Genomic DNA, 11,671 nt, shown 5'->3' with positions numbered 1-11,671 from the left:
GAAGTATGCTTGGGGTCATTGTTCATTTGGAAGACCCATTTGCGACCAAGCTTTAACTTCCTGACTGATGTCTTAAGATGTTGCTTCAATATATCCACGTAATTGTCCTGCCTCCTGATGCTATCTATTTTGTGAAGTGCACCAGTCCCTCCTGCAGCAAGCACCCCCACAGCATGATGCTGCCACCCCCGTGCTTCACGGTTGGGATGGTGTTCTTCGGCTTGCAAGCCTCCCCCTTTTTCCTCCAAACATAACGATGGTCATTATGGCCAAACAGTTGTATTTTCATTTCATCAGACCAGAGGACATTTCTCCAAAAAGTACAATCTTTGTCCCCATGTGCAGTTGCAAACCGTAGACTGGCTTTTTTATGGTCGTTTTGGAGCAGTGGCTTCTTCCTTGCTGAGCGGCCTTTCAGGTTATGTCGATATAGGACTCGTTTCACTGTGGATATATATACTTTCGTACCTGTTTCCTCCAGCATCTTCACAAGGTTCTTTGATTTGCACTTTTTGCACCTAAGTACATTCATCTCTAGGAGACAGAACGCGTCTCCTTCCTGAGCGGTGTGAAGGCTGCGTGGTCCCATGGTGTTTATACTTGTGTACTATTGTTTGTACAGATGAACGTGGTACCTTCAGGCGTTTGGAAATTGCTCCCAAAGATGAATCAGACTTGTGGAGGTCTACCATTTTTTTTTCTGAGGTCTTAGCTGATTTCTTTTGATTTTCCCATGATGTCAAGCAAAGAGGCACTGAGTTTGAAGGTAGACCTTGAAATACATCCACAGGTACACCTCCAATTGACTCAAATGAGGTCAATTATCCTGTCAGAACCTTCTAAAGCCATGACATCATTTTCTGTAATTTTCTAGGCTGTTTAAAAGGCACAGTCAACTTAGTGTATGTAAACTTCTGACCCACTTAAATTGTGATACAATGAATTATAAGTGAAATAATCTGTTTGTAAATAATTGTTGGAATAATTATTTGTGTCATGCAGAAAGTCCTAATCGACTTGCCAAAACTATAGTTTGTAAACAAGACATTTGTGGAGTGGTTGAAAAATGAGTTTTAATGACTCCAACCTAAGTGTATGTAAACTTCCGACTTCAACTGTACATAGCACAGCCCACATGGACATTTAATAATGTAGATAACATGGGTGGTGGAGCACGTAATAATGTAATTTATTTGGAAATGTTTTCCTGTATGTGGTTGGCAGAAATATTCACACTTCATCATATTGTTGCACTGTGCGGAACCTCTGCATTTATAGCTACCATTCGGAAGAGGGCTTAAAAGAGCCTGGCTGATTTTCTTTTGTGGCTGGCAGTTGGCATGGACCAATTTATTGCGTACATTGTGACCTCTCCTATACACAATAAGTGGTGGATTCTTAAATTCAGCCGTCAAAGCTGGGTCCGATGATAAAACATGCAACTGTTTCTTGACAGCATCTCCCACTTTTTGCGAGTTCAAAGTATATGTGGTTGTGAACATTACAGAGTGTTCTTTAGCTCTAGTCGGTCTATTTTTGTAGCAGTTCATCTCGTGTTTTCCCCAATGCCAAATTAAGAGCTTCATCCACACATTGTGGAGAATAGCCTCTTCTTAGAAACCTATTGCGCATCTCCGCTGCTTTTTCTAGATAGTCCTCTCTGGAGTGGGCATATACGTATTGTGCAGTCTGAAAAACTGGCTTCTTGGAAGTCCTCTTTTTAATGTGTCTGTAGATTTCCTCCTCTTCGTCTGAAGAGGAGGTGTAGCAGGGATCGGACCAAGACGCAGCGTGGTAAGTGTCCATGTTTAAATCAAATAAACTGCACATGACACAAAACAAAATAACAACGTGTTATTAACTGAAACAGTCCCGTGTGGCACAAACACTGACACAGGAAACAAACACCCACAAAACCCAACACAAAACAGGCTACCTAAATATGGTTCCCAATCAGAGACAATGACTAACACCTGCCTCTGATTGAGAACCATACCATGCCAAACACAGAAATAGAAAAACATAGATAAACAAACATAGACTGCCCACCCCAACTCACGCCCTGACCATACAAAATAAAGACAAAACAAAGGAAAATAAAGGTCAGAATGTGACAGTGTCAGGGTGGAAGCTGTCCCCCTGTAATAGAGTATTTCTGTTCGTTTCTTTTCTATACAGAGTTGTAAACAAGGTTCCAGTCGATTTCTCAGTCGACATATCAAGGTAATGAACATGTTTAGTGTCACATTCAATAGTGAATTTGAGATTGGGGTCCATTTCATTGAGTAATGTCATTCGATACGTGGAACGGATGTGGGTGGGGCTAGGTCTACATAAGGGTGCTAATTTAAAAAAACTCACAAAAGGAGATAGTATTGAGTCAAGGGTCATGATGTGCCGAGAAAGAAGGGGAAAATGGAGTCCCTAGAGAAAGCAAGAACAAGATGGGTGTCAGGAATGGATCAGCAGTATTATCATAAGAAGATGTGTACTTGGAAAACAGAGTAGGAATGGATGGAAAAAGAGAGGGAGAAGAGCCCTAAGAGAGAGAGGGAAGAAGAGGGTGAGCTTGAGTCGGATAAAAATTATGGAAAAAAAGGAGATGGTTTGTCAAAGAAGAATGTTAGAAGGTGTAAGCAGAGGGAGCTGAAGACAGGAGAAAGGGAAGTGAATGAGGGTGAAGTATCGAAGGTGATAGGTGCGGTAAAGTTTTCGGAGACCGAGGTATGCACTGAGGATCAGGTAAGAAAAGTGAATGGTTTTGTTCTCAAGAAAAGAGCACCAATGAAAGGAGTGTTAACTGGGGTGGCAGTAGATATAAAAGTTGCCTAGCTGAGGGCAAAGATCTCCGGTGTATGTGATGCTCGTCATTTGATGCGACGCGGACAGGGTGGCGAGAGCTGGGAAACAGAAGATTCATTGTCTGTTCTTTTGAGTTTTGAAGTTGAGTCTTTGCCTGACAAAGTGAAGTTAGGATATATAAGTTACAGCGTATGTGCCGAATACATTAAAATGTTACAGGTCTAAAGCTTATGGGCATGTGGCAGCAGTGTGTATAAAGGAGGGTCCAAGGTGTGAGAAATGTGCAGAAGGGCATGAGACAAGGGAATGTGTAGTATTGGGGAAAGTAGTGGAATGTGTTAATTGTAGGGGTGCCCATGGAGCTGGGGATCAGAAATGTCCTGTGCGAGAGAGGCAGGTTGAGGTTTCCAGGGTTACAGTAGTGCAGAAGTTGTCATATGCTGAGGCATTGAAGAAAGTAGAGGAAGATGGGTTAAGGGGGACGAGTGGTGAGAGTAGTAGAGATATACCAGTACAGAGGGATAGGCCAAAAGGTGATATAAGTTTCAGTAAAATGGGATTTTTAGCATTTATAGCAATGGTTATTAATTGTACTGCAGGGATGGATCGGAAGTCTCAGAAAATTGAGGTTGTGGTGGCAGCTGCATAGAGGTATTTGGGTGTGCGAGACTTGACAGCAGAAGAGTTACAGGGTGTGTTAAGTGGTGATGTCCCATCCTTTCAGGATGATGGCATGAGGTAGGAATACATTAAATGTAATGGAGTTGTACTCCAGTCTAGTAGGTGGCAGTAAAGCAACAAATTGGATGCCAACTACCGTTAAACATCATAGAAGAAGAAGAAGAAGAAGACGAAGAAGAAGAAGAAATTCACAAAAGCTCTGACGAAGGCGGTGATACGGAGTGACACGTAAACACAAATCGGTCACATACACATGGTTAGCGGATGTTATTGCGAGTGTATAGCGAAATGCATAATGATAGCAGTGATACTATCAAGAACAGTGTGCGGGTTCCTCCTTTTTTCCACTGTTTCCAAAACTAAAATATGTTACGAACAGAGTGAACAAAGCTTTTTTTAGACTTTACCCTTTGCCAAGGTTTCTAAAATGTCGTTGTTTAGAAGGAGTGCACGGTTGAATTGAGTTATTGTACACGGTCACTTCAGAGTCGTTTCCTAACAGAAATACGCAAATATATGCTAGAACGCGCCAATAGGCTCTCGCTAGCTCGTGCTTGGCTCTGCCCACCTGGTTGTTTGTTCTATCCACTAGGAGTCATTGGAAACTACAGGCGGTGGTCTATATTGTGCTACGCTAGCAGTGCAAGAAACAAAACCAACAACTGTAGCAGTACAGTAACGCACCAGAAATATCGCACGTTAGTGACCTGCAGTGACTCAACTACTGTGGCTCAAACTATTGATATTTTGAATCAGTAAAAAACAAGTTGTCTAATCTGTGTGGGTTTACTGAATGCGGCGAGAATTCCCCGTGGACAGAGTTACTGCAAATTATGTATTGGTAACTGGGATCAGGATGACCAACGTAATCCTTATCACATATTCTACCAGTGCAGAGAGACCTACACCCCAAGACCTGTACTAGACACAAACACCAAGTTTGATGAAATTGAAAAAATAAAAGAAGACTGGATTGCAAACTGATGACACTGGATCTGGAAACATAGTCATATACTCCAAGTCATATACCGAGGAAACATATTGAGGAAATAGCAAACATACTGAGGAAATACTCAGCAAACATGCTGAGAAATCAGCACCTGGTTAGCAAGAAAAAGGTATGGATAATAACGTTTTCATGTCTGCAGTGACAAAATTACATGGAGTATCATTGAATGTGGCACAGTATGAAATTAGCCTACGTGTACATTGTACTTTGCATGTCATGTGAGTTCAGTGAATTACACAGGCCCCTCCCATCTACCAGAGAAGGCAAAGACACATTCTATCTATCACAATATAACATTCAGGAAGAGTGTATAATGTTGTAATACCACAGTAGTATTGCCTCAATACTAGTGCATGTTTGTCCACAGAAGAAGATGAGTGGGACCAAGACATGCAAACAAGAAACCCAGTCACCAGCTCCCTCTTCTAGTGGACAGGCTGTGGAAAAACAGGACTTGGTAAGTGCAGAGTTTGTATGTACACAGTAGATATATGTGTGTTCAGTGATACCCTCCTGATTAAATTGTTGGTGATATCATACTGCCCCCTAATTGTTTCTCTGACCTCCTTACCCTCTTTTCACTTTGATGTCTATGTCACTGCCTCACCTGTCCCCCAATTTATAACTTGAAGAAGGAGTTTCAGGATCCAGAGCCAGAGAAGACACAGAAACTGTATGCTCAAATGAATTACATCCTGGATAGGGTAAATCAAAACAACTTCCAGCAATCGATGAAGGCAATTCCTATGTTCACCATTAACACAGAGGCCAGACTGAAGGGCATCATCAACCTCATATATGAGAGGGCCCTGGCACAACCTACCAGCTCTGCGACCTATGCCAACATCTGCCGCTGCCTCCTTGGGGTAAGTCTGCATCTATACAATTCTCCGTCTGTGTTTACTTTGTCTGTCTCTGAGGTGATTGCTATTTTTGTCAAATGCCAGTGACCACACACCAAGAACAGCAGTAAATCATACATATTTTGCTTTTAACTTAAGTTTTTTCTCCCTTCTGCATATCCTTCTCCTCAGCTTAAAGTACCCACCGCTGCCAATCCAGGAGTGACAGTAAATTTCCGCAACCTGCTTCTGAACCGAGTCCAAAGAAACTTTGAGAACATGGCGAGAAGCAGTCGTGAAATCTTCCGGCAACAACAGGAGATGGTGGATGCCATCACCAAGGTAGCACATCCATCCCTTCAGACACACTGTCGACTAGATTATAGACCAACACTTTGAAACATCTTTTTGAGATATTCTATTCTAATCTGATCAAAATTATATTCATTCCTCTGTATGACTTTAATGCTTTGATGTGCGATTGATTATGTCGCCCTAACTGTGCATTGGTAATATATTGTGGTGCTATTGGAACACGGTTTGTTATCTAACTAGTAACAATTTGTATAGTTTAACTTGTTAACTTTCCTGATTCCTTCCAGGAGGAGGAGCGCCAGCGAGTGAGGGAGGAGCTGGAGGAGGCCAAGACCGAGGAGCGGAGGCAGTCGCTAGGCAATATCAAGTTAATGTGTGAGTTGTTCAAGTTGAAGATACTGACTGAGTGCATCGTGCACGACGTCATCGTAAAGCTGTTGGAGAACCGAGATGATAACTCTCTGGAGGGTCTCTGCACATTACTCTACACCATCGGCAAGAACTTGGACTTCAAGAAGGCCAGGGTATAGCATTTTGTCCGTCCATCCATCTGTCTGTCTGTTTTTGAACAAAATAAAAACATTTTATTTTTTATCCATGACAGCAAAATCAATTGCATTTTTATTCCACATTTTGGGATTGATCAATCCAATAGATTCAGAGCTATAAATCAGTCAACTACATTCACCTGGCCTGTCTATACTTCCACAGCCCAGAATGGATCAGTACTACAACATGATTGTGAAGATTGTGAAGGATAGTACGACCTCCCCCAGAATCGCAAGCATGCTACAGGATGTGCTGGACCTCCGAAAGGTATGACCATTTATTTGTCTACCTCTTTAAACACCCATATCTAACCTCTTAGTTGTTTCATTTTCTTGTTCTATGCTATTAAACCCATAGTATGTAGTTGATATGCATCAATTGTAGGAATTACAGTTCTATCAATTCTATAATATTACAGATTATTGCATTGCCAAAATGTAATGTTTTAGATGAGGGATGTAATGTTTCTGTTGGGTGTCTATTTTTCTCTCTAGAAAGAAACGGCCCAGCTTGGTGAGTTGGTGGAAAAGATGGAGAAGACCGGGCTGCAAACTGACAATGATGCTGAGAAACACACGGGACCTGGAGACACAGAACCTGTTTTGCGTCCTCACTATAAGTCATTAGCCATGAAGAATCAGAAGCTGATCAGCACATCTATACCACTACAGGAGAACACATGTCCTCATCATGATGATAAGCTGAAAGCTGAAGACTCAGCTGCTGCTCGGGGGGCTACCAAAAAGGTATGGATGGGATGCCATTATAGTCTTAGTATAAGAGGTACATAGATATGTGGCAGGCTGTTAATTGAAATGCATTCATGACTACCTCATGAAGTGGTTATGAGAATGCCAAAAGTGTGCAAAGCTGTCATCAAGGCAAAGGGTGGCTACTTTGAAGATTCTCAAATATAAAATCTAGTTTCATTAGTTTAACAATTTTCTGGTTACTACATGATTACATGCATGTTATTTCATAGTTTTGATGTCTTCACTATTATTCTACATTTTAGAAAATAGTAAAAATTAAGAAAAACACTGGAATGAGTAGGTGTGTCCAAACTTTTGACTGGTACTGTATCTATCAGAAAGGGATTTGTTTTGATCCATTGTGTGATGTCAATTACAACTGTCTGTATGTTTGTCCACAGAAAAAGGTGAATGTGCAGTTGAAGACATGCCAGCAGATAATCCAGGAGAGAGAGGAGGAACTACAGAAACTGAGACAGGAAGTGGAGTCTCTAAAGGTGCGACATTAGCTGACTGATGGAGTCATGGGTAACTGCACACATGGAGTGTGTCTGAAAGTGGTCGTGTCAACAGAAGTGGTTGTATGGAAAGCGAATCATCTAATTGGGCAGATTTGTAGCCACTCAAGACCATTTTGCGTAGCTGATTGGGCTGCACGATGAGTCGATTGTTGACAACTGTAGCATTTTAGCTAAGCCTAAACCTTTTCCTAACCTTAACCTCATTCTCCCAACCCGACACATTAATTCTCCTAATCTGCTACGTTGGTTCTCTTCACCTGCTATGTAAACATTAAGCTGGTTTAACCGATAGTGGAGCGCTAATGTTAGACCCATCGCTGTTGATCCACATACTTCTTTTGCAACGCCCACTTTCAGAAACACTCCCAAGTATTGTCACGATCGTGTTGACATGAATGAGAGGACCAAGGCGCAACATGATATGAATACATCTTCTTTAATTACAACGACGAAGATGAACACGAAACACTTAAACCACACTAACAAAAACAACAAACGATCGTGAAACTTCAAACGCAAGTGCACACACAAACTACTTACGTCGACATATACATATACAATGACCCACAAACAGCTAAAGCCTATGGCAGCCTTAAATATGGTTCCCAATTAGAGACAACCGAAACCAGCTGTCTCTAATTGAGAACCCATTCAGGCAACCATAGACTTTCCTAGAAAACTACACACCCATAGACACAGCAAGATACATACACTCAACACAAACCCATACACTACCACCAACACCACCTCTACCATATAAATACCCCCAAACACACACATACCCCATGTCACACCCTGACCTAACTAAAATAATAAAGAAAACAAATAATACTAAGGCCAGGGCGTGACAAGTATGCAGTCACCCACACTCTGTGATGAGCTGTTTTAGGGCTCATCAATGGGCTCATCTCAATTGTGTTTGCTTTTTTTATTTGCATTTATTTGGGGTAACCAACATACAGTGCATTCGGAAAGTATTCAGACCTCTTGACATTTTTCACTTTTTGTTACGTTACAACCTTATTCTAAAATGAATTAGATAGTTTTCCCCCCTCATCAATCTACACACAATACCCAATAATGACAAAGCAACAAAAATGTCCAACAGGGTCGTTGTCCTGCTGGAAGGTGAACCTTCATCCTAGTCTGAGGTCCTGAGCGCTCTGGAGCAGGTTTTCATCAAGGATCTCTCTGTACTTTGCTCCATTCATCTTTCCCTCGATCCTGACTAGTCTCCCAGTCCCTGCCGCTGAAAAACATCCCCACAGCATGATGCTGCCACTCCCATGCTTCACCGTAGGGATGGTGCCTGGTTTCCTCCAGACGTGACACTTGGCATTCAGGTCAAAGAGTTCAATATTGGTTTCATCAGACCAGAGAATCTTACTTCTCATGATCTGAGAGTCCTTTAGGTGCCTTTTGGCAAACTCCAAGCGGGCTGTCATTTGCCTTTTACTGAGGAGTGGCTTCCATCTGGACACTACCAGGCCTTATTGGTGGACTGCTGCAGAGATGATTCTCCTTCTGGAAGGTTCTCCCATCTCCACAGAGTAACTCTGGAGCTCTGTCAGTGACCATCACGTTCTTGGTCACCTCCCTGACCAAGGCCCTTCTCCCCCGATTGCTCAGTTTGGCCGGGCAGCCAGCTCTAGGAAGAGTGTTGGTGATTTCAAACTTATTCCGTTTAACAATGATGGAGCCCACTGTGTTCTTGGGAACTTTCAAGGCTTTAGAAATTATTTGGTACCCTTCCACAGATTTGTGTCTTGACACAAACCTGTCTCGGCACTCTACGGACAATTCTTTCGACCTCGTGGCCTGGTTGTTGCTCTGACATGCACTGTTAAATGTGGCATCATATATAGACAGGTCCCTTTCAAAATCATGTCCAATCAATTGAATTTACCACAGGTGGAATCCAATCAAGTTGTAGAAAAATCTCAAGGATGATCAATGTAAACAGGATGCACCTGAGCTCAATTTCGAGTCTTATAGCAAAGGGTCTGAGTACTTAGGTAAATAAGGTATTTCTGTTTTTTGTTTTTAATACATTTGCAAACAATTCAAAACTTTTTTTTCGCTTTGTCATTATGGGGTATTGTGTGTAGATTGATGAGGAAAAAAAATATTTAATTTATTTTAGAATAAGGCTTTAGCGTATCAATGTGGAAAAAGTCAAGGGGTCTGAATATTTTCTGAATGCACTGTATCCAACAAAATGTAGAATGTGGACCCAGAGGGTATCACTTAAAAGTATTATTTAAAACGCTTGTTTCCAAATGTCACGCCCTGGCCTTAGTATTCTTTGTTTTCTTTATTATTTTAGTTAGGTCAGGGTGTGACATGGGGAATGTAAGTGTTTTCGGATTGTCTAGGGGTTTGTATGTTAAATGGGTCAGTGTCTTGTCTAGGTGTTTGTATGTCTATGGCTGCCTAGATTGGTTCTCAATTAGAGGCAGCTGTGGTTCATTGTCTCTGATTGAGAGCCATATTTAAGGCAGCCATCGGCATTGGGTTTTGTGGGTAATTGTCTATGTAGAACGTTTGTAGCTTTTTGTATTTGCACTTACGTTTGTAGCTTCACGGTCGTTTGTTGTTTTGTTTTGAGTGTTCGTTTCGTGTTTCACTCGTCTCTAATAAAAGAGATGTATTTTTCACACGCTGCGCCTTGGTCCACTCATTATCCTCAAGACGATCGTGACACCAAAACTACAAACAACCATAAATACATTAATTTATATTGACAACCTAGAAAGTGGCACTATTTTCTGCACTTTTCCCTAACATTAAGAATCAACCATATTCATTTCACATGTCGGCCTTAAAAAACAATCAAATCAAACTTTATTTGTCACGTGCGCCGAATACATATGTAGACCTTACCATGAAATGCTTACTAACAAGCCCTTGTTAGTAAGTTCAAGAAGAGTTAAGAATGTATTTACCAAATAAACTAAAGTAAAATATAATAAAAAGTAACACAATAAAATAACAATAACGAGGCTATATACAGGGGGTACCGATACCGAGTCACTGTGCGGGGATACAATTTGTAATTTGTGCATGTAGGTAGGGCTGAAGTGACTACGCATAGATAATAAACAGCGAGTAGCAGCAGTGTAGTAGTGTAGCAGCAGTGAGGCTATTTCATAGACAAATGCCTGTATAGATAACGTTCTCCTTGCAGTACTATTTAATATTGGGATTTTACAAGACATAACACTAGCACTGGTATTGTAACTGCTGGTTATAGACCATATCAATGTGTTTTTTTTTATATAAGCCCACCTCCTGTAACTCCTGTACCCCTATGTGGGTCCTAGGGGGGACATTAAGTATATACCTGATAACATTTTTTTGCATGACCTGCATTCCTTTTTTCAGCTTTTTTGATAGCCCACTATACCAAGAAGAGCAGGTATTATCAAAATGACACTGAATCAAGGTTGAGACAAGCGGTTTCTTAACTTTGATGTTAAAATATCTAGTGTTACGATATAAACATTTTGATTTTTTGAAAGAATTTTAGCAGAAATCAGGTCTCCAGAAAGGGATTGATCTAGGGACATACCAAGATAAGTTACACTTGTTTTAGATTCAATCTCCTTGCCTGCACAGTTTACCTTTTTCTTGTCAGCCCAAAGCAATCTATGTTTTGTTCCACACAAAATCGATTCAGTTTTTCCCAAATGTAGCGACAATCTGTGGTCAGTCAACTAATCTCTAACAAATTGCAATTCCTTACTCAGGGTCTCCTCTATGTAAACTGTATCTTTCCCTGATACCAGTATGGCTGAGTCATCAGCGTAAAGCACGAGTTTGCACTTTACTGTATCTGACATATCATTGACGTACAGTACCAGTCAAAAGTTTAGACACACCTACTCATTCAAGGGTTTTTATGTATTTTTACTATTTTCTATTTTGTAGAATAATAGTCAAGACATTAAAAGTATGAAATAACACATATGGAATCATGTAGTAACCAAAAAGTGTTAAATATTAGAGGCAGCTCTAGCCTTTAGCTCAGTGAGGATGCTGCCTGTATTCCATGGCTTCTGGTTGGGATATGTGCGTACGGTCACTGTGTGGGTGGGGCGTCGTCGATGCATTTATTAATGAAGCTGGTGACCGATGTGGTAAACACCTCAATGTTATCAGATAAATCCCAAAACATATTCCAGTATGTGCTAGCAAAAC

At 41.1% G+C, this 11,671-nt stretch overlaps 1 protein-coding gene across 4 annotated transcripts in view; it reads left to right on the top strand.

Moving 5' to 3' along the window:
* The first annotated feature begins 3,648 nt into the window (after positions 1-3,648).
* Positions 3,649-11,671, top strand: part of LOC129859332 (cingulin-like protein 1) — a 40,699-nt gene continuing 32,676 nt past the window's right edge. For 3 of the 4 annotated variants that reach the window (XM_055928976.1, XM_055928977.1, XM_055928974.1), the window contains exons 1-8: positions 3,649-4,601; positions 4,860-4,949; positions 5,125-5,358; positions 5,527-5,676; positions 5,937-6,173; positions 6,361-6,465; positions 6,693-6,944; positions 7,352-7,447. In XM_055928976.1, coding sequence (XP_055784951.1) covers positions 4,566-4,601; positions 4,860-4,949; positions 5,125-5,358; positions 5,527-5,676; positions 5,937-6,173; positions 6,361-6,465; positions 6,693-6,944; positions 7,352-7,447 — 1,200 coding nt within the window. In that variant the 5' untranslated portion in view covers positions 3,649-4,565. The remainder of the gene's footprint in view (positions 4,602-4,859; positions 4,950-5,124; positions 5,359-5,526; positions 5,677-5,936; positions 6,174-6,360; positions 6,466-6,692; positions 6,945-7,351; positions 7,448-11,671) is intronic. The other variant, XM_055928975.1, reaches the window with a different exon arrangement.

This window comes from Salvelinus fontinalis, chromosome 7, assembly GCF_029448725.1.
Source record: "Salvelinus fontinalis isolate EN_2023a chromosome 7, ASM2944872v1, whole genome shotgun sequence".
In the NCBI taxonomy this organism is placed as follows: domain Eukaryota; kingdom Metazoa; phylum Chordata; class Actinopteri; order Salmoniformes; family Salmonidae; genus Salvelinus; species Salvelinus fontinalis.
This window is presented reverse-complemented; position numbering and strand designations above follow the sequence as displayed.